Below are 23070 nucleotides of genomic sequence, written 5' to 3'. Positions count from 1 at the left end.
CATTACTAAAAATATGGCATTTTCTGAAAAAACCATGGGACTGTTCCTAATAAATGCCTTTGGAAGATGGACGGAATAAGGCTTCGATTGCTAAATTTATGGGGCTCGGGCTGCTGCGAAAATGGATGGATGTGGGAAGCAAAAATAGGATTTGCGCTCGTGGAAGAAAAAGACCATCCCAGCCAAGGGGAACATCGTAAGAACATATAGGAAGAGTGTACACTATGGGATCAGATGAATGGCTCAGCTAGTCTAGCCTCCTCTTCTCACAGTGGTCAAATACACCTAAGAACTGAGGGATCCAGATAGACTGCGCCGAGACCTGGAGGTTCCATTAGAACCTAAGAAGAGTCTGGTTGCCAGCGCAGGCCAAAGGCCCACCTAGTCCAGCCTTCTGTTCTCGCAGTGGCCAACCAGATGCCCCAATGGGAAACCCACAGGATTCGAACACAAGACCCTCTGCCCCTCCTGTGGCTTCTGGCAACAGGGATGCAGAAGCATCGCTGCCTCTGACGATGGAAGCAGAGAACAGCCGTCCTGGCAAGCAGGGTGGATAAAAATCAATGTTGGTTTTTTTTAAAAAAAAATAATTGTATTTTTAAAAAAATGTAATCGGATTTTTTAAATTTTAATCAGTTTTTTTTAAAAAAAAAACAACCACAGATTTTTAAAATAAAATGGTTTCGGAGGGAAAAATCTTTCTAAAGATCATTTTCTATTTAATTTGCATTGTAGTCTAAAAGCTATTCATCAGGAAATCAGGATTTGTTTTAAGTTATCCTTGTGTGCTAAAACTCAGTCTAAGGTGTGTGTTTTTTAAACCACGTCAGTTAACAAACATGGATGCATACACTATAATGCTATTGCTTTTGTTAAATGTTTAAATTGTTATTAAGGAAATGGTTGGTTTTCTCCTTCCAATAAATTACAGCAGAAAAGTTGTCCAAATATAAACAGTGAACTTATTAAACCTCGCCATAATTTCATAATTATCTGGTCTATGTATTTTCAAATAGTATAACCAAATCAGTAATTTTTGATAGTGCCGTAAAAACTACTCTGAAAATTTATCGTTCCTTCATCTGGTTGTAAATATTAAGATTATACCAGCAAGAATGAATCTGTAAAAAGAAAAAAGATTTAAATCAAGTCTTACTGACTAGTGATTTAAATCATGATTTAAATCGATTTGATTTAAATCAAATCCACCCTGCTGGCAAGTAGCCTTTGATAAGCCCTTTCTTCCTCCATGGATTTGTTTGATCCTCTTTTTAAGCTGCCCAGGTTGGTGGCTATAGCTGTCTCCTGTGGCAATGAGTTCCGCAGTTCAACTACGCTCTGCAATATTCCTCTGCAGTGGTGGATGGGATGTGGGGAGAGAGAGAGAGAACTTCCCACCTCAGGCTCCGGTCTGGCCATGCCTTGTTCCCACTGGGGGCCCCCAAACGGAGCTCAGATCTTGACGTCCGTCCATTCGCCGCCATTCTTCCTCTCGCCAGCAGGTGGCATCAGCTGGGGATCTGTAGAGAACAGAGACAACCAGGTGGGGGGGGGGGTATTAGAGGAGAGGCCTTGGGTGCCCCCCCCCCCTTTGAAGGGTGCACCCGGACTTGCAGCTTCTCCCCCTTCGCACGGTAAAGAAACAGCACCTGATGAACTTCTGCCTGCCTTACAGACATTAAAGATTCAAGAGAGCTCTTCAAGCCAGAAAGCCACACAAACATCAAGTTTCTGGTCCATAAGCCCCGGGGATCTCTTCCCCCTCGTCTATCCTTCTCACTTCTTCCATCCCCGGCCAAAGAATCGCATCCCATTTTCTCTCTGCCCTGAGCCCACCCCAATTCTACACTTTGCAACAATTTCAATCAGCTGCAATCAGCTCCAATTTTCATTAAACTGCCTTGGCTGGGACGGGGCGATATGGGATGGGGGGGGGCAACTCCCATCTCTTGCAGGGGCGCAATTAGTGCCAGCACCGTCCGTTAAGAGTGTAATCTTCGACGCCTCCCTTTCCATGGAGACGCAGATTGCAGCTATAACAAAGGCGACTTTTTTTCATCTCCGCCAGGCTAAGCAGTTGGCTCCTTACCTCTCTCGCCCTGACCTAGCCACTGTGATCCATGCGACGGTCACCTCCAGACTGGATTATTGTAACTCGCTCTACGTGGGGCTGCCCTTGAGACTGACCCAGAAACTCCAGCGGGTGCAGAATGCCATGGCGAGACTCCTTACGGGGTCCTCGCTGCGAGATCACATTCATCCAGTGCTATACCAGCTGCACTGGCTCCCGGTGGAGTACAGGATCAGGTTTAAGGTGCTGGTTTTAACCTTAAAAGCCCTATACAGCCTAGGACCCTCGTACCTATGGGACCGCCTTTCCTGGTATGTTCCACGGAGGAACTTACGGTCTTCAAACAAAAGCATCTTGGAGATCCCAGGCCACAGAGAGGTTAGGCTGGCCTCAGCCAGAGCCAGGGCTTTTTCGGCTGTGGCTCCGATCCGGTGGAACGCTCTGTCACAAGAGACTAGGGCCCTGCGGGACTTGACATCTTTCCGCAGGGCCTGCAAGACAGAGCTGTTCCACCAGGCCTTTGGTCAGGGCACAGCCTAACTCTCTCCTTTGGCAATCTTCACAGAGCTCTGGCCCAGCGGTTACCATCAGTTTGGTTTGATTTGAGTTAATTTTATAATGAATGATTTTGGTATGTTGTACTATTTTATTGTTGTTAGCTGCCCTGATCCCGGCTTCGGCTGGGGAGGGCGGGATATAAAGAAATTATTATTATTATTATTATTATTATTATTATTATTATTACTTTTGGTGTGGCTTTCCCTCTCCACAAGCAGAACTGCATTGCTTCTAGAAATTCAGTTCTGTGAAATGCTCAGAGCAGCAACAGGTATTTAAAATCACAACGGAAAAGCAAAAACGTTCGGATTTTGAACCTGGTTTTCCCCCAAATGGAAATGTACAAATGCAAATGTTTGAGAGCCTTCGACTCGCAGGCCTCTCGTGAATAGTTTGGGCAGGATTCACGTATAAAACCTTGCACGCGGTCGGGTGCTCAAATTCCGGGTGCTGTTGCATGTCAGTCATAAAAAAAATATTGAAACCCAGTATCACTGCAGGTCGAATGCAGCCATCAAAAACTGAGTGAATGTCTTTACCACAGCAGCGCGTGGAAGGTCTGAAGAATGGGGGAAAGGAGGAGAAGGAAAGTGTAAAAGGAAAGGGAGCAGCCATATTCCACATCTCCAATTGCAGCGAGCCGTTCAAAACCACTTGCCTTGGGACCAGGGGAAGAGAGCCATTCAAAGAGGGCCAAATTTGGGCCAGAGTTTGCTGGTTGCCAACCCCCTGAACCAAGAAAGAATCATGTGGGAGGCAGTGTGACCTATCACCTGTCACAAGAGAGTGCCGGTCAGCAAGCACACAGTTCAAAGATGGAGTTAACTCGTTATTAGCAAAATATATATATCCACAGACTTGACTGAGTGTCAGGATTAATGAGCAGAGCAGCTCATTCCTCCATGAAAATCAGTTGCCAATACTAATAATAATAATAATAATAATAATAATAATAATAATAATAATAAATTTTATTTATATCCCGCCCTCCCCAGCCGAAGCCGGGCTCAGAGCGGCTAACAACAGTAAAACGATAAAACATTCTAAAATCATTTCATTATAAAATTAATTCCAATCAAATTAATGGCAACCATTGGGCTAGAGGTTCTGTGAGGATTGCCAAAGGAGGGAGTCAGACTGTGCCTTGGCCAAAGACCTGGTGGAACAGCTCCGTCTTGCAGGCCCTGTGGAAAGATGTCAAGTCCCGCAGGGTCCTAGTCTCTTGTGACAGAGCATTCCACCAGATCAGGGCCACAGCCGAAAAAGCCCTGGCTCTGGTTGAGGCCAGCCTAACCTCCCTGTGCCCGGGATCTCCAAGATATTTTTATTTAAGACTGTAAGGTCCTCCCTGGGACATACCAGGAGAGGCAGTCCCGTAGGTACGAGGGTCCTAGGCCATATAGGGCTTTAAAGGTTAAAACCAGCACCTTAAACCTGATCCTGTACTCCACCGGGAGCCAGTGCAGCTGGTAAAGCACTGGATGAATGTGATCCTGCGGCAAGGACCCCGTAAGGAGTCTCGCCGCGGCATTCTGCACCCGCTGGAGTTTCTGGGTCAGTCTCAAGGGCAGCCCCACGTAGAGCGAGTTACAATAATCCAGTCTGGAGGTGACCGTCGCATGGATCACAGTGGCTAGGTCAGGGCGAGAGAGGTAAGGAGCCAACTGCTTAGCTTGGCGGAGATGAAAAAATGCCGCCTTTGTTATAGCTGCAATCTGCGCCTCCATATAAAGGGAGGTGTTGAAGGTTACACCCAAACACTAATTGCGTCCCCGCAAGAGATGGGAGTTGCCCCCCCAATCCCATATCGTCCCGACCCAGCCAAAGGACCTCCCCAAAGCCTTCTAAGTCCCCTCCTCTCCGGGGCTTTCCCCAAGCAAGCAGAGACTGCGCCTGCATGAAGCCAACCTCTCCTCCGCTCTCTTCACGCCTCTTCTGGCTCTGGGATACAAGAGGGGAGGAGAGCTTCAAAAATGTACCAAAACGAAAACAAAGAGTGTTGGAGATGTGAAACAGAAGGTACGTTCTATCATATGTGGTGGGATTGTAAGAAGGTAAAATCCTACTGGGAAATGATATACAATGAATTGAAGAAAATGTTAAAAATAACTTTTGTAAAAAAACCAACCAGAAGCCTTTTTATTAGGTATTTTAGGTCAAGACATACCAAAAGAAAGGAGGACTTTATTTATGTATGCCACTTCAGCAGCATTCTTCATTCTTTTAAGAGGGATTTGAGGGAACTGGCCAGGAACGTACAATTTAATGTGAGACAGACTGAATTGTATAATAGTGAGAGACTCACACGAGCCTGCGACCAGCTATCTGCTGTGCATGTAAAAAGGAAAATGTAAACTCTGCTAAGTAAAGGAACTTGCTCTCCTGCCACCCTGAACATTCCTACATTCCCGACTCGCTTACCTTGCTCTTCTGCCCTGGACACCTCTCCCCCAGGCCCAGAGGGGTTGCTATGGAGGTCCACATTAGTCCGTGACCACCTCCTTCTCCGGGGAGACGGCGCCTCCTCGGCTCCCGTCTCCGAGGGGTGGCTCCTGGGGCCTTTCTCGCTGTCCTTGCCCAAAGCCACCACGCTGCAGTCCCTCCTCACCCGGGCGGCCCCCGAGCCGTCCGCGACCCCCCACCCCTCGGGTCTGGAGGCCGAGCAGGGCAGGCCGGCTCCGTGGGGCTGGTTCCCGTTGGTCTGCGAGTAGACGTTGCTGACTTTGGCTTTCTTGTGCTCCTCCTGCCCGCTGTAGACTTTGTACCGGATCATGAGGATGATGATGAAGACCAGGACGGAGGCCACGATGATGCCCCCGATGATGATGATCATGGTGCCCCCCAGGAACTGGGTGTGAAGCGAGTGGCACTGGGGGGCGTCCTGTGGGGTGCTGAACTGCACACAGCCCAGGCTGCGGGTGGCCGTCAGAGACGTCACCCCGTCGTTGTAGACCGCCAGAACGCACAAGTTGTAGTCCCGCCCGGAGGCCAGGTCCTTCACCAGGAAGGCTTTGCTGGACGAAGGGATCATTCTGAGATAGGGGGAGAGAGAGAGAAAAGGTGTTATCTGATGGACTATATGGAACTGGGGAAATGACTGGCAGAATCCGAGACCAGGGAGAAGAGTCGGTGGAAGAAGACTGGAAAAAGTTTAAAGACTATTTACAGAAACATTGCAAAATTAATGAATGTTAGAAGAATGTTGGAATGAAGTTACATGGCTATAGTAGAAATGTTATAAGGAATTAAGTATAAATAGATTAATAGAATATTAAAGGAAAAAAATAAGGTTAGTTTGTGTTAAGATAATTATAGGATAGAAAACAGAGGAAGAGGGAAAGGAATTGCTGAAATAAATTAATAGAAGTGGAATACGAAAAGGGAGGTGTGAGGAGGTCGTTGAAATATGTGAATGAAAGATAAGATATTGAAATTTCTTTTGATGTGTTTTAAATTGTTTCTGTTTTGTCTTGTCAGTTTATTGTTTTAGTGTTATGTAGTGTTTTTGTATTGTATCGTATTGGTTTCTTTTCTTTTCTTTGTAGTGTTTAAATTGTTGTAAAAGTAATAAATATTATTTTTTTAAAAAAAGAGAGAGAAAAGGAGTTATCAGGGCTCATCCAAACTTACCTTTTACCCCACGCCATCTAGGCACAGGTCCGCACCTTCCTGGTTTGTGGCCAAGCGTTGTATTATTATTATTATTATTATTATTATTATTATTATTATTATTAAAATTATTTTCAAAAATAGACAAACAAACAGACATTTGACAATCTCACATACATAAACACAAATGAGGAAAAAAGAAAATAATACACTCCTGAGCCAGTGTGGTGTAGTGGTCAAGAGCGATAGACTCGTGATCTGGGGAACCGGGTTCGCTTCCCTGCTGCTCCACATGCAGCTGCTGGGTGACCTTGGGCCAGTCACACTTCTCTGAAGTCTCTCATCCCCACTCACCTCACAGAGTGTTTGTTGTGGGGGAGGAAGGAAAAGGAGAATGTTAGCCGCTTTGAGACTCCTGAAGGGGAGTGAAAGGCGGGATATCAAATCCAAACTCCTCCTCCTCTTCTTCTTCTTCTTCTTCTTCTTCTTCTTCTTCTTCTTCCCTCTCCCACAGCTCGTAGTCTCTTAAACTTAGAGCTCTTATTGTATATTGCATCTTATATATCTTAACGTTAATGTTCTTAATACAGTGGTACCTCTGGTTGCGAAAGGGATCCGTTCTGGAGCGCCATTCACAACATGAGCAGAACATAACCCGCGTCTGCGCATGCACGTGTTGCGATTTGCCACTTCTGCACATGCGCGTGATGTCATTTTGAGCGTCTGCACATGCGTGAAAGGCAAAACCTGGAAGTAACGCGTTCTGTTACTTCCGGGTTGCCGCAAGACGCAACCTGAAAACACACAACCTGAAGCAACTTTAACCCAAGGTATGACCGTATAGGTAAATTTTTCTTATTTCCTTTTACAAGCTTAATCCATACATACCAACATTTTGTCCTTAGACCAGTGTTTAGTCATGTACTCTACATAGCATTTCCATTCTGCCTTCAGTTTCTGATTTGTCTGGTACCTTATGGCTGCTGTTAGTCTCGCCATATCAATAAATTAAGATAATTTACAAATCCAGTCCTCTTTTGTGGGTATGGTGTTTCCGTTTCAATTCTTTGCAAGTACAGTGGTACCTTGGGTTATATACGCTTCAGGTTACATACGCTTGAGGTTACAGACTCCGCTAACCCAGAAATAGTGCTTCAGGTTAAGAACTTTGCTTCAGGATGATCAGAAATCGCACGGCGGCAGCAGAAGGAGGCCCCATTAACTAAAGTGGTGCTTCAGGTTAAAAACAGTTTCAGGTTAAGTACGGACCTCCTGAACAAATTAAGTACTTAACCTGAGGTACCACTATACAAGTCTAGCTGCAGCTATTGCATACAAAATAACCCTTTCTTATCATCATCTTCTTCTTGTTGTTGTTACACCATCACTTTCCCCAGGAAAACCTGCTCTTTAATGCTGAATTGGAGCAAAAGGCAATTCAAGTTTTTCTGCAGGTTGCCCAGAGAGTTAAAGAGCGGCTGACTGGAAAACTCAGGAACCAAGAGGACAAAAACTTTACAAAAGAACGGGAAAAATTTATAACTTATCTAAGAGACCACTGTAAGCAGATGGAAACATTGGCAGGATTTTTATTTCACTTGCAGTGTAACAATTACCATGGATAATATAGATTGATATAGTTACAGATAGGTAGCCGTGTTGGTCTGCCATAGTCAAAACAAAAAAATTCCTTCCAGTAGCACCTTAAAGACCAACTAAGTTAGTTCTTGGTATGAGCTTTCGTGTGCATGCACACTTCTTCAGATACACTGAAACAGAAGTTGCCAGATCTTTCTATATAGTGAGAAGGTGGGGAGGGGTATTACTCAGAAGGGTGGTGGGAATGGGTGATTGGCAGATAGCTGAGATGAGCAACATCCCACCACCCTTCTGAGTAATACCCCTCCCCACCTTCTCACTATATAGAAGGATCTGGCAACTTCTGTTTCAGTGTATCTGAAGAAGTGTGCATGCACACGAAAGCTCATACCAAGAACTAACTTAGTTGGTCTTTAAGGTGCTACTGGAAGGATTTTTTTTTTTGTTTTGACCATGGATAATATAGATTGATATAAAAGTTAAGAGTTTGGAAAAAGATGCGGTTTTAAATGTTTAAAATGGGACTCCAGGGGTGGGGTGGGGGGGGAGTCCTGAGATTCAGAGAAATCTCAGTATATTGTTATATATTTGGAGGGCCAAGTTTGGCCGTGCCTGCCCTAAGAGGAAGGCACGCTTGGCAAATCCGCACCGGGATCAACTCCCACCCGGAAACCTATGTCCCCACTGTGGAAGGACGTGTGGATCCAGAGTCGGCCTCCACAGTCACTTACGGACTCACTGTTCAAACCGCGTTTATGGAAGACAATCTTGCTCAGCTACAAGGGATCGCAGAAGAAGACGCTTTTTCTCTTAGCTGCAGAATTCCCAAGTGCTACAACCTTTCCTCCTTGCAGAGTCTCTCCATAACCCTCGATCAGTTTAGCCACCCCTTCATGAACCTGTGCCGGGGGTGAGACAAGCTAGAGCCATCAACATCTCTCTAAGTTTAAATGTTTTAAAGTTATATTTTAATCTGGTTTTCCAAGTTGTATTTCAATCAATTTGTTTTTATATCGGTTGTTAGCCGCCCTGAGCCAGGTCTTGGCTGGGGAGAGCGGGGTATAAATACAAAATTTTATTGTTATTATATTATTATTATAAGCCTCATGCATCTTGTTGCAGGTAAAGGGTAAAGGGACCCCTGACCATTAGGTCCAGTCGTGGCCGACTCTGGGTTGTGGCGCTCATCTCGTTTACTGGCTGAGGGAGCCGGTGTACAGCTTCCAGGTCATGTGGCCAGCATGACTAAGCCGCTTCTGGCGAACCAGAGCAGCACACGGAAACACCGTTTACCTTCCCACCAGAGCGGTACCTATTTATCTACTTGCACTTTGACGTGCTTTCGAACTGCTAGGTTGGCAGGAGCTGGGACCGAGCAACGGGAGCTCACCCCGTCACGGGGATTCGAACTGCCAACCTTCTGATCGGCAAGCCCTAGGCTCTGTGGTTTAACCCACAGTGCCACCCGCGTCCCATCTTGTGGCAGAGAGATCCACAAATCCATTGTACCCTGCTCAAAGGGAGAGTTCCCTTTTCACTCTCCTGCCAGGATGCCCGCATTGGTGTCTCACTTCACAAAAGAGGAGAGGAATGACTTCTCCCTGGACATTTTCCAACTCCACAATGCCCTTTTCTGAGGCCGGGCGACCAGGTCTCCCCCATTTCTGGCCTGCCTCCCTCCCCACCGCCTCGCATCAACACAGCCTCTGGAGTTCTGCGTTCCCACGCCTGCAACCGGGATTTGGAGAGGCGCGCAGGCAACATGGCTGCGTTCCGCATCGTAAGTAGGTCACTTAACATTAGCCGTTTCTTTCCGGCCAGCCAGGCAGACAGGCTAGTTCTGGGCCATCTGCCAGGGCGCAGGGGGAAGGGGAGGCATGGCTACCCAGGGGACAGGTTCTGACAGCCTCTCTGCCTCCTTGCAAATAAGAGGAGCAACTCAGCAGCTTCGAGGGGGGATGCGTGCAGGAAGGAGGAAAAACAGAAGAGGACGACGGTGCAGGGAGGTGGGGTGGAATATTCCACGAAAGTCTGGGCAGAGGCACCCTGTTTGCTCAGCGGAAGAGCGCACCTGCCTTGCATGCAGAATGCCCAGGGCCCAAACCCCTCTGGCAGCCTCTAGCTCCTGGTCTGAAATCCTAGGCAATTCTCTCAGTTCCTGCAGCCGCTACTGGAACAACAGAGTGGCATGCTCTAAGGTCGCGTCCCCTGTTCCTCTCAACTGTTAATGGAGAAATCTGAGGGCTCCCTTGGACAAAAAAACAAGGACCCCAGCCAGGAATACCAGAGCAAAACAGCAGCCAGTAGGCTTGGTCTTTACTGAAGACTGTCGCGACAGGACTCCCATCTGCCACAAGGTGGAACAAGGTGGAAGCCCAGAACAAAAGAGAACCCAAACTTTTATTAGCTGGGTGGCGCTGTGGGTTAAACCACTGAGCCTAGGGCTTGCCGATCAGAAGGTCGGTGGTTTGAATCCCTGCGACGGGGTGAGCTCCCGTTGCTCGGTCCCTGCTCCTGCCAACCTAGCAGTTCGAAAGCACGTCAAAGTGCAAGTAGATAAATAGGTACCGCTCCGGCAGGAAGGTAAATGGCGTTTCCATGCACTGCTCTGGTTCGCCAGAAGCGGCTTAGTCATGCTGGCCACATGACCCAGAAGCTGTACACCGGCTCCCTCGGCCAATAAAGCGAGATGAGCACCGCAACCCCAGAGTCGGCCACGACTGGACCTAACGGTCAGGGGTCCCTTTACCTTTACCTAACCCCCATTTCACACACCACCCCCAAACTACATCACTCATCCAACATGTTTACATCATGGAAGGGGAGGTCTGGTGGCCGTAATCTGAGCATCCTGGACCCTGCCCCATGGTTCCCCTTGCCCTCCACCAAACACCCATCAAGTGGAACAAAAGAGATATTTACATTTCCCTGTTTCCCAGCCAAGTGAATCGCACCCTTTGGTCTTCATCTAGGTTTGTTCTTTCTGGAATGGCTACCTGTCTGGCACTCAGGATGCCAGGAGGGGTCAAGTTCACTGCATGTATGGTGTTAAAGGAAAATGTTATGAAAATGATGTATAGATGGTACTTAACCTCTGTAAAACTAGCAAAGAGCTACCATAAAAGTGATAATCTATGTTGGAAATGCAAAGAAAAAGAAGGTGAGAGACTTCTGGGAAAAGATTTATAATGAATTGAAAAAAATGTTGAAAAATACATTTATCAAGAAACCAGAAGCCTTTCTACTTGGAATAACAGGTTTGGAATTGCCCAAGAAAGATGTCAGATTGTTTTTGTATGCCACAACGGCAGCTAGAATTTTGTTGGCCAAAAATTGGAAATTACAAGACGTACCAACAGTGGAGGAATGGCAGGTGAAGATGATGGGCTTTTGGGAGCTAGCCGACCTGACCAGAAGAGTCCGGGACCAGAAGGAGGAGGAGTACCAGGAGGAATGGAAGAAAATTAAAGACTATTTATCTAAATATGCTAAGATAAATCTAAATAGAATTGCTTGCAAGTATCAGATTGGCCTAGGATTTAAATATGGGATGTTATAGAATAATGTGTTTAAAGTTAAAATGAAAAGAAAGAAAGATGTTAGTTGACTATGTAAATTTTATGTGAAAATAGTTTTGGAAAACTGCTACAATGATATATATGGAAACTCAGCCAGGGGGATTTGAGGAAGTCACCTAACAATGTTAACAAAAGAGGAATTACAAGAAAGAAACCACAAGAAAGATGATTCCACCTAAACATTAGGAAGAACTTCCTGACAGTGAGAGCTGTTCGACAGTGGAATTTGCTGCCAAGGAGTGTGGCGGAGTCTCCTTCTTTCGTTAAAGCTACCCATATTTGCTGGCCATCCCTGCCTCCTGTGGCAGAGAGTTCCACAGGTTAACTAAACGTTAACCTTCCTTTTCTCTGACCTGAATCTTGCAACGTAAAATCCAGGAGTTCTGGTGTCACAAGCGAGGGAGAAAGGGGGCTCTTTTTTTCCATTCCAGGCATATCCAGCTGAGAAACGACTGAGTTGTCAGCGTCACGGAATCGCTCCATCACTCTCAAAGGAGACGGAACGAGCCACCTGTTGGGTCTCTGACTGAGTCACTGTTCCTGTCAGGAGGCACATCCAGACAGGTGACTCACACAGACAGAGGGGGTGGGACGCTCTGGGGAGAAGTTGTTTTCGTCCTCACACACATCAGAAGCAACCAGTTTCGGGTTTTAAGGGTGACGAGGGACCGATAATTTCAACGCAGGGTAGATCAATCCCAACGCCGCCGTCTGAAGTTCTGGGAATGCTACCTGAAATCACTCCATGCTGGGGGTCATTAGAAAAGAAATTGAAAATAAAACTGCCAATAACATAATGACTAATTCAGCCAGCTAGCCCTGGTGATTATCTAATGCTTATTAGATGGATTTCCCCTAAATTGATTTCTGAACTTTGAATTTTATTGTTATTCGTGTTTTTATACTGTATTTTATGCTGCTTTTGCAATAAATTTGTTGTTAGCTGCTCTGAGCCTGGTTTTTGAACCAGAAGGGCAGGGTACAAATAAAAATTATTATTATTATTATTATTAATACTACTATTATACAAATTTCCGGTGCGACTGCATTTGGAGAACTTTGCACATAATTCTGGTCGCCTCCCCTCAGAAAGGATATTCTAGAGTTGGGAACGTTTCAGAAAAGGGCGACCAAAATGATGGAGGGAGTGGAGTGATTCCTCTGTGAAGAACAGTTGTAGTATTAGGGACTTTTTAGTTTAGATAAAAGGAGAAAGGGGCGAAAAGATGGAAGTTTATTAAATCATGGCTGGAGCAGAGAAAGAGAGGTATTTTTCTCCCTCTCTCCTCTAGAGGAGGCGCAATGAAGCTGAATGCTGAAATATTCAGGACAGGTAGTACAAAGGAAATCTTCACAGAGTACGAACTATGGAACTCATTGCCACAGGAGGCAGTGATGGCCACCAACCTGGATAGCTTTAGAAGAGAATTAGACATGTTCATAGAGGGGGCAGCTATGCTTCTGAACACGAGTTGCTGGAAACCGAAGAGGAGAGTGTGGGATGGGAAACACAAGAGCAGTCAAGTACAACCTTCCTAGAGGGAACATGTTTACACATGGGGAGGAATGTTTGTCCAGCCAGCAGGTCAACTTCCTGTTTCCTTCTGGGCTGGGACAGACTTCCTCTGCATGGGACTAGAGGTGGGCGTGGCCTCACCTGTGCAGGTAACGACAAATGCACAGGGCAGGGCAGCCATCTCTCTCTTTGACTACATGCATCAAAGAAGCAACATCTGCTTAGCCAAAGATGCTCTCTTGGCCTCCAGCCCAGAGAGGACAAAGGGACTGTCTCCTTATGAGGTAGTTTCCAGGTGTGTGTTACTTTTCTAAGCTAAGTCTGCCTTCTGGGATCCGACTGTGAACAGAATGATGTGTGAGTAAACTCTTTTTATACTTTTATAGAAGGCTGTGCCGTGTCTTATCTTTTATGAGGGAATAAGGGGGAAATACCAGAACAGTTACTATAGAGGCTTTAGCGAGCCTGAGCAAATGCATCCGCTGCGAGTTTAAAAAGGGGAATGTTACTCTGCTAAATTGTGAACTTGTTTACACAAGTTGGAAAGGCTGTAATCAAACAATATATCCTCTCCTGCATCCCTGAACATTCCCACAGAGAAGGCACTTGTGTTCAAATCTGGTATAAGGGTTTCCCACTACAGTGGTACTTTGGGTTACATACGCTTCAGGTTACAGACGCTTCAGGTTACAGACTCTGCTAACCCAGAAATAGTACCTCTGGTTAAGAACTTTGCTTTAGGATGAGAACAGAAATCGTGCTCCGGCGGCGTGGCAGCAGGAGGAGACCCCATTAGCTAAAGTGGTGCTTCAGGTTAAGAACAGTTTCAGATTAAGAACGGACCTCCGGAACGAATTAAGTACTTAACCTGAGGTACCACTGTAGATGGGCCATTGACTCGCTCAAGTACCCAGGGCTCTTCTTATGGAACCTCCAGGTCCAGAGACAGTCTATCAACATTCCTAGATTCTTAAATGTAGTAGGCCACTGGATGCTGGACCAGATGGGTCCTTGGTGTGATCCAACGGCCTTTTCTTATCTTCTTATCTTATCTTAAGCTCCCACTATACGTTTTCTCTGTTCCTGCAGAGCTGCCTTCATAATTTAATAAGCCTCCGCCGGGTGCTCCCTGCCTGCCCCGATCAATGCCGCCTTCTCTCGGAAGGAGCAAGGAGACCCTGTTCCAATTAGTTTATTTAAGAGCCGGGCTATTATCAGGACCGATTGCAGCAGCTGCTTGTCTCTGATACGCTCTGCTCTCTCTCGGCTGCTGAAATCTGCTTTTTTTGTGGGGCATCTGTTTTATTTATGCTTATTCCTCTTCTAATGTTTAGCGTCCTATTGTTTCCCCCCAGCTGTCTCTCTAAGTCACCTTGAAGACTTTTTGCACGCTGTCAGGAATAAGGGGAGCAGGCTCCACAACTTGGCCAGGAGGAAAGCGCCTTTGGGAGAGTCAACGTGGAAAGCTAGGGAGATCCTTCGTGCTGAATCAGAACACTGGTCCATAAAGCCCAATACTGGCAACACAGACTGGCAGAAGATGTCCAGGATTTCAGGAAGGAGCCTGTGCTGGTCCCATGGTTTTCCGTGAGGTGTGGTCTGAGTCCAGTCTGAGGTCGAGGGTGCAATATTGAGGCCGTCCATCAAAGCTGAAGCTAGGTCCAAGGCAGGGAGTCGGGCGAGGTCAGGAGATCCAGCAGGACAGGGTTCAGGCAGGAACTGGCTACCAACAATGTTGCTCCCGCAACTTGGGACTGGGGCTGGCTGGCTTTTATCTGCCCCGAGGCACAGGGCGGCCCCGGTCCACAGATGACTCGCCTCTCCTGGCCTGGAGGCGAGCACTCCTCCTGCGGGAACTTAGTTCCCTCCGCCTCTCTGCCCTGAGCCTCTGCAGCTCAGGAGAGGCTGGAGGGTTACCAGACCCAGAGGCGACCTCAGCTTCCCCTGACGGGGCTGAGAGTGGAGCACCTGCAGGCAATGGGTCCTCCATCACCTCAGGAGCCAGAGCAGACTCAGCTGGTGCCTGCACCTGAGGATCCAGCACAGGTGAGGACCCTTCAGGCTCAGGCCCCAGCCCCGGCTCAGCTGGTTCTGGAGGCGGGGACTCCTGTGCAGGCTGGGATTCCTCAGGTTCAGCCTCCAAGTCCGAATCCCAGGCCATCACAGAGCCTCTGCCATCGTTACCTGGAGATTCCAGCAGGAATTGAACTTGGAATCTTGCAAGACAGATTCTCTGCCACTGAGCCACCGGTGCCCTGTGTGTGATTGTGCACGTGTGTTCAGCAATTTTCCAGAAGCCGCGATCAAATTCCGTGCCTAAATCCAGCACCGTGATGAAGCTTGATACGGTGACCTGCATTAAAATCATGCAAATCAAGGCCCTGATTGCCTTTGCATGAATTATCCTTCCTTTTCTTCTCGGCTTCTTTGCATAATTCATTCTGCCTCCGAAGCGCTAGGAGAAGGAGAACCGCAGTCTCCTGACCCCCAACCACGAAGCTTACATAAACAGCTCCTCCTCAGGGCTTCCGAGATTCAAAGCCTGCCTCTGCAAACCTAGGGACTAGAAGCTTCGTGTTGTTGTTTTTAAAGGGACAGAGATCCTTCGGAAACTGAATTGCTGCATTTGCCCCTCAAATCTTGGCATATGCCACCAGCATAAGAACATGGGTACAGCCTATATGGTCCGTATAGTGAAAGCTCTGGTTTTCCCAGTAGTGATGTATGGAAGTGAGAGCTGGACCACAAAGAAGGCTGATCGCCGAAGAATTGATGCTTTTGAATTCTGGTGCTGGAGGAGACTCTTGAGGGTCCCATGGACTGCAAGAAGATCAAACCTCTCCATTCTGAATGAAATCAGCCCTGAGTGTTCAGTGGAAGGACAGATCCTGATGCTGAGGCTCCAAGACTTTGGCCGCCTCATGAGAAGAGAAGACTCCCTGGAAAAGACCCTGATGTTGGGAAAGATGGAGGGCTCAAGGAGAAGGGGATGGCAGAGGACGAGATGGTGGGACAGTGTTCTCGAAGCTACCAGCATGAGTTTGACCAAACTGGGGGAGGCAGTGGAAGACAGGAGTGCCTGGCGTGCTCTGGTCCAGGGGGCCACGAAGAGTCAGACACGACTAAACGACTAAACAACAACAACAACAAGAGCCGGTATGCTGGACAAGATCTACCCATCCTGGAAGAATGGCAGATGAAGGTGATGGACTATATGGAACTAGCGGAGATGACTGGCAGAATCCGAGACCAGGGAGAAGAGTCGGTGGAAGAAGATTGGAAAAAGTTTAAAGTCTACCTACAGAAATACTGTAAAATTAATGAATGTTAGAATGATGTTGGATAAGAAGTTAAGTGGTTTTTAGCTATAATGCTATAAGGAATATGAAAAAATGGATTATTAATAGGTTAAAATTTAAGGTTAAGATATTTTAAGATTAAAGATTAGGATAAACAAAGAGGGAAAGGATTTGCTGAATTAACAAATTGAATTGGAATACAAAAAGGGAGGTGTGAGGAGGTCCAGGAAACAAGCAAACGAAAGATAAGTAAGGAAAGATGGAATTGTTTTTAACTATTTTTATTTTGTATTTTTCTTTTTTCTTTTTTCATTTTGTAATATTTTGAAAATCTTAATAAATATCTTTAAAAAAAAAAAAAGAGCCTGTATGCTGGATCAGGCCAATCTTGTCCAGTATCCTGCTCTCGCAGTGGCCAAATACCCCTAAGGACCAAGAGATCCAGATAGACTGCCTCAATGCCTGGAGGCTCCGTAAGAACCTAAGAAGAGTCTGATTGCTAGCTCAGGCCAAGGGCCCGTCTAGTCCAACGTCCTTTTCCAGTGGCAGAGTTGGTTAGAGCGTGGTGCTGATAACGCCAAGGTTGCAGGTTCAATCCCTGCATGTGTGGGATGTAATACCACCGAAGCAGTCAAATGCAACATTTCCTGTTTGCCCAGGATGGACACGCAGGGGAATGTTGCTGCAGCCAGAAGGGCTTCCTGCCACACCTGGTTCGGAGCATTCTTCCTCTGCATGTAACTCACTCTACGTGGGGCTGCCCTTGAGACTGACCCAGAAACTCCAGCGGGTGCAGAATGCTGCGGCGAGACTCCTCACAGGGTCTCTGCCATGGGAGCATATTCACCCAGTGCTTTTCCAGCTGCACTGGCTCCCGGTGGAATACAGGATGAGGGATAAATACGCTTCAGGATAAGTATTTTCAGGTTGTGCTCCGCAGCAACCCGGAAGTAACGGAGCACGTTACTTCCGGGTTTTGCTGCTCGCACATTCGCAGATGGTCAAAATGATGTCACGCGCATGCGCGGAAGCACAGTTGCTTCAGGATGCAAACGGGGCTCCGGAACAGATCCCATTCGCATCCTGAGGTACCTGGAAACTATCTCATAAGGAGACAGTCCCTTTGTCCTCTCTGGGCTGGAGGCCAAGACAGCATCTTTGGCTAAGCAAATGTTGCTTCTTCGACAAAAATAGTCAGAGAGAGAGAGGTGGTGGCCAGTCCTATGCGTTTGTTACCTGCACAGGTGAGGCCCCGCCCACCTCTAGTCCCATGCAGAGGAAGTCTGTCCCAGCCCAGAAGGAAACAGGAAGTTTACCTGCTGGCTGGACAAACATTCCTCCCCATGTGTAAACATGTTCCCTCTAGGAAGGTTGTACTTGACTGCTCTCGTGCTTCACACCCCACACTTCCAACTCTACAATTCTATGATTCTATATGATTATTTCAGTGGCCAAATACCCCAAAGAACCGGGGGATCTAGAGAGACTGCCTCATGACCTGCAGGTTCCGTAAGGAAATTTTCAAAAGCCTGGCTGCTGGATCAGGCCACTGGCTGTTCTCACAGGGGCCAAATTGATGCCCCAAAGGGAAGCAGGATACGACCACACCCTCCTCTCCTGCAATTCAGAAGCATCACACAGCATAGCCCTGTCCACAGTTCTTGGCATTTGCTGGATCCTTTCAGTGCTGACCGAAGCCAAAAATCCAGCTCGCTGACCGCACAACCTGCCCTTCCCCTCCGGCAAGGATAAACCATCACAAACACGGAGATGTCTTTGAGATGAAAAGGACCCCGGAGCTCCCCCGCTACCGGATTTCCACTGATCGCAGCGTGGTTCCCCTGCTCCAGCAGCTTATGAATTATTCTCCTTCAGCCTCCAGAGGGGAGGATTTCAGAAGGTAAAACAGCAACTTTATCTGAGACCGACTTCAAAAGGCTGGAGCTGGACACCCAAAGCATGACGGGTACTCGCTGCTCTCGTTCGCAGGCTGCCGCGGTCGGCGGAGCCAAGGTGAAATCGCGCACGGCGGAAAGGGGAAAGCTGTGTTTCGGGGAAACTCAGCCAGCGTGGGGCACCCACAGGTTCTGACTGCGTGGCAGTTTTTTCGCCAGCAACGGCTTCTGTGCCTCTAAGCAGAAAAACCTGACCTTCTGCTGATGGCAAGAAGGGGCAAGGGCTTTCCTCTATGTTGCAAAAAGTGTCACCTCGAATAAGATTCGGGATAGGTAAAAGAAGCAACCTGTTCATGCAGTGCAAAGTTAAACCGTGGAACTCACTGCCACAGGACGCAGTGTAGGAATGATCGCTGGGTTGCGGGGCACACTCCCGCCAGCGGGCAGCCTCAGCTGTCTGCATGTGTGACCTTGGGGTGTGGAGCACACTCCCCCTCACAGATAAGGCCACAGCTGTCTGAACATCTTGCCCTCTGTCTAACCTTTTGCAGTCTCAGTAGTCTGCCATGTCCTATCTGTGACCCTTGTCTCTGAGACCTTTCACCAGTGCAAGGGGGAAATGATGCGGTGGAAACAGGTGCCAAAATAACTTTGTACCTCCCCACAATCTCGGGACTGGAAGATGTGCAAGGGTCACAGCCCCAAAACGTACCGTATTTTTCGCTCCATAAGGCGCACCGGACCATAGGGCACACCTAGTTTTTAGAGGGGGGAATCAAGAAAAAAAATCTGCTTCTCTCAAAGCCGCTGAGGCTGCCGGGGGAAGCCCGGGTTCCCTCCACCCCAGCCCCCAAGTGCAAAGAAGCCAAGACAATTTTCGCGGCGATTCGAACCACCGACCTTCTGATCGGCAAGTCCTAGGCTCTGTGGTTTAACCCAGTGTTTCCCAACCTTTTTTGGGCAAAGGCACACTTGTTTCATGAAAAAAATCTCGAGGCACACCACCATGCCAGATGGGGAAAGGTCACTTTTTACTTATGTAAAAAAAAATAAAAAAATAGTAACAGCATAGAAGGTAATGGTTATCTCTTTGATGTCTGATGGGAGGGCATTCCACAGGGCGGGCGCCACTACCGAGAAGGCCCTCTGCCTGGTTCCCTGTAACCTCACTTTTCACAGTGAGGGAATTGCCAGAAGGCCCTTGGCACTGGATCTCAGTGTCTGGGCTGAACGATGGTGGCGGAGACGCTACTTCAGGTATACTGGACCGAAACCGCTTAGGGCTTTAAAGGTCAGCACCAACACTTTGAATTGTGCTTGGAAAGGTACTGGGAGCCAATGTAGGTCTTTCAAGACTGTCGTTACGTGGTCTCGGCGGCAGGTAGCAGCGCTCACAGCTTACGGACTGCACCGTGTAACAGGTGTCTGGCCCAGCAGCCCAAGGCGGACAAGCCACTGAAACAGGCATTCAGAATCCATTCATTTCATAAAACCTGCAGGGCTCAATCTCTGTGTTTGTGTATGTGTGTGTTTCTGTTTTGCCCAAGGGTCTGGGGGTGGGAGAGAGCTCTTTAGCATGATGCTTTTAAAACAATTAAATTATCAACAAACAAACCTGATGATACGAATAGCAACGTCAGGTGCTACCGGGGGGGGGGGAGAAGGGGGCCTACTCGGAAGTAAATACTGTTGGGAAACTGCCAGGGAGATATTGTCCATCATGGCCCCAAGCCGGCTGCCGAACGTCCATCGATCTCCCGTAGCCAGGCAGAATGGCAAGGTAGTCAGACACAAAGCCAGATTGGTTGCCAGAGGTTTTTCACAGGTACCAGGACAGGATTACCACGAGACCTACTCACCCACAGTCAAATATGAGAGCATTCGGCTGATGCTCAAGATTGCTGCGGAGGAGAAACTGCATGTTTCCCACCACGACATAAATACAGCTTTTTTGTACGGGATTTTGAACGAAGAGCTGTTTATGCTTCCACCTGACGGGATGCAGATACAGAAGGGAATGGTCTGTAAACTGCGGAAATCCTTATATGGTCTCAAGCAGAGTGAGTTTTGTGTTCTATTCTACATGCGGGGGTTGGGGGGGCGGGGAAGGCAAGAAAAGGAGCTGAGCTCTAACTATAGGCTCCCACGCTTGAGCAGGCCCGACTCGGTGGGGCGGACCACCCTCTCTCCTGGAGGAGGAGGAGGAAGAGGAGGAGGAGATTCCCATCCACGGCGTGGCCTCCCGCGCTCCTGAACGGGAAATCTCTGCAGCCCAAGACTCTCCGCGAGGCAGCTCCTCCCTTCCTGCCTTGAGCCGCCGCCAGCCGCGCCCCCCTCCCCAGTTATCTGCTGCCTGCCAAGCCCCGCCCCTCTTCATTGTCCTCCCCTTCTGTTTATTCCCCTTCCTCCATCCCTCGCTTTTTTTCCTCTCTTTCCTTTTTTTAAAAAAATATTTTCTCTTCCCCTTCTTTTTTTCCACCCTTTCTTTTTTCTCTTTCTCCCCCCCCCTCCCCGCCCTCCTAGGTTAAAGGATTTGAGCAATGGGTCTGGAGGTGGAGCTCATCGGAGGATTAGCCCGCCTCGCCCGCCTCCCTCCCACGGCACACTAGGCAACGTCCGGCGGCACACTAGTGTGCCGCGGAACACCGGTTGGGAAACACTGGTTTAACCTACAGCACCACCCGCGTCCCTTAGTCAGGTAGTCGGGCTCTAAGGTGCTACTAGACAATTTATTATTATTATTATTATTTTGACTATGTGAACAGCGTCTCACATCAAATGCGACTCTATGAATGAAAAACAGAGGTGCTATATAGGTACCTTTGTTATCCATGAAAATCTTTCGGTAAAAGCGTACACACACACACACACACAAATATATACAGTGGTGCCTCGCAAGACGAAATTAATTCGTTCCGCGATTTTTTTTTTGTCTTGCGATTTTTTCCGTCTTGTGAAGCACGGTGTCGGGAAAGTTTTGGAAAAGCTTCAAAAACCTCAAAAAAGGCTACCACACCGCGTGCTATGAGTTGCTCCTCGGAGTCAAGTCGCAACTGTATTAACGGTGTTAAGAAAAAGGAAACAAACTTGCAAGATGTTTCCGTCTTGCGAAGCAAGCCGATAGGGAAAATCGTCTTGCGAAGCAGCTCAAAAAACAAAAAACCCTTTCGTCTAGCGAGTTTTCCATCTTGCGAGACATTCGTCTTGCGAGGTACCACTGTATATATATATATATATATCCTCTCCTAATGTCTAAATCCTCTCACTTGTATGCTGCCTCTCCTCATTTAACTGCCAGAGATCTTGCTCGACTCTCAACAAGAACGGCCGCTTTCGGAGACCCCGCGATGCTCACCTGTACACTAAGGTATCGTCCGAGGAGCTGTTGTATTGGATCTGGTACATCCGAATCCCGGGCACGTGCCACTGTGGGTACCAGCGGATCAGCACCGAGGAGGCCGACACCTCCGAGGCCGCCACCCCCTTGTCCTGAGAGGCCCCCGTTTCGTTGGCACCGGCGGGGAGGGCGCCCTTAGCCGGAGTCAAGATATCCGAGGGCCCTGCCGCCTCGGGGAGCTTGGGGGCTGTGCCGTTGGCGAGGTGCGGCAAAGGGTTGACCACCAGCTCGATGGACGTGGTGGCCTCGCCGGCAGCGTTGGAGGCGATGCAGGTAAAGGCCCCGGTGTCCTGGACGGTGGCAATGAGCACCTCAAGCGTGCCATTCTCGTAGGAGGTCGTCCGCGAGGTGTTGGCCACCACTTTGCCTTCCGGCGAGACCCAGTGGATGGAGGGCTCAGGGTCGCCCACGCCGCGGCACCGCAGAACCGCCTCCTCGCCTTCCGTCACCACCAGCCGGCCGGTGTAGCGGGTGATGACCGGCGGCTCGCAGATGAACTCCTCCTCCGGGATGGTCCAGAAGTATTTCCCCAGCAGGTCCGGCGGAGAGGCGCAGGTCTCCAAGTCGTCCTCGCGGGTGAGCCTCCGCAGCCACAGCAGCTCGCAGTTGCAGTGCAGGGGGTTGCCGCCGAAGCTGAGGACCAGAGAGGACAGAGGAGACCCCTTGGATTTGGCGTAGACGGGGATGCGGAGGAAAAGAGGGTCTGGGGGGATCTTCTTCAGCTTGTTGGACGTCATGTCCAATCGGGCCAGCTTCAGGAGGTTGGTGAATACCCCCTCGGGGACGTAGTCAATCAAGTTGTGGTCCAAGTTGAGGGAGTTGACGTTGTTGAGCCGGCGGATGGTGTCCCAAGGGACCTGCACCAGGTTGTTGTAGGAGAGGTCCAGGTCTTCCAGGGTGCCAGCGAAGTCGTCGAAAGCTCCAGGAGAGATGTCCTGGAGCTGGTTGTTGCTGAGGATGAGGTGTCGCAGGTTGGGCAGCCCCTTCAGCTGCTCGGCGCCGATCAACAGCAGGCGGTTGTTGTCCAGGTGTAGCGCGCGGAGGCTGCGGAGGTCGGCGAAGGCGTAGGGCAGGATCTGGCTGATGGTGTTGCGGGAGAGGGTGAGGTGGACCAAGCTGGTCATGTTGGAGAAGTCCTTGCGGCGGACGACGGTGATGAAGTTGTCCGTCAGGCGCAGCTCCACCGTCCGCCGGTCGATGACGGTGGGCACAAAGAGGAGGCCGGTCCGGGTGCAGAGGATGGCCAGGGAGGGAGAGAGGTTCTGGCACATGCAGCGCTTGGGGCACAGCTGGGCACGGGCCAGGCTGGTGCTGAGCACCACCAGGACGCAGAGCAGGAGCCGCTCCATGGTGCTGCCGTCAGAGGGAGGAACTGCGGAGAAAACAGAGGGGGGGAGGGGAGAAGTTAGAAGGGGTCGTCACCATGGCAGCTCACAGGACTTTAGAAGGAAGGGAGTTCAGCTGGGTCGCATAATTAATAAATAATAATAATAATTTATTATTATTTATACCCCGCCCATCTGGCTGGGTTTCCCCAGCCACTCTGGG

General features: G+C 48.7%; 1 protein-coding gene across 1 annotated transcript in view; it reads right to left on the bottom strand.

Annotated features, from left to right (window-relative positions):
* LOC114603117 (leucine-rich repeat and fibronectin type III domain-containing protein 1-like protein) overlaps positions 1-23070 on the bottom strand; it is a 65446-nt gene that overhangs the window by 7897 nt on the left and 34479 nt on the right. Inside the window, exons 2-4 of the mRNA XM_077932401.1 lie at positions 21481-22894; positions 5051-5661; positions 1399-1520 (exon numbers count right to left, since the gene is read on the bottom strand). Of these exons, the coding sequence (XP_077788527.1) occupies positions 1453-1520; positions 5051-5661; positions 21481-22871 (2070 nt within the window). The 5' untranslated portion in view covers positions 22872-22894 and the 3' untranslated portion in view covers positions 1399-1452. The remainder of the gene's footprint in view (positions 1-1398; positions 1521-5050; positions 5662-21480; positions 22895-23070) is intronic.

This window comes from Podarcis muralis, chromosome 7 (assembly GCF_964188315.1).
Source record: "Podarcis muralis chromosome 7, rPodMur119.hap1.1, whole genome shotgun sequence".
Lineage (NCBI taxonomy): Eukaryota > Metazoa > Chordata > Lepidosauria > Squamata > Lacertidae > Podarcis > Podarcis muralis.
This window is presented reverse-complemented; position numbering and strand designations above follow the sequence as displayed.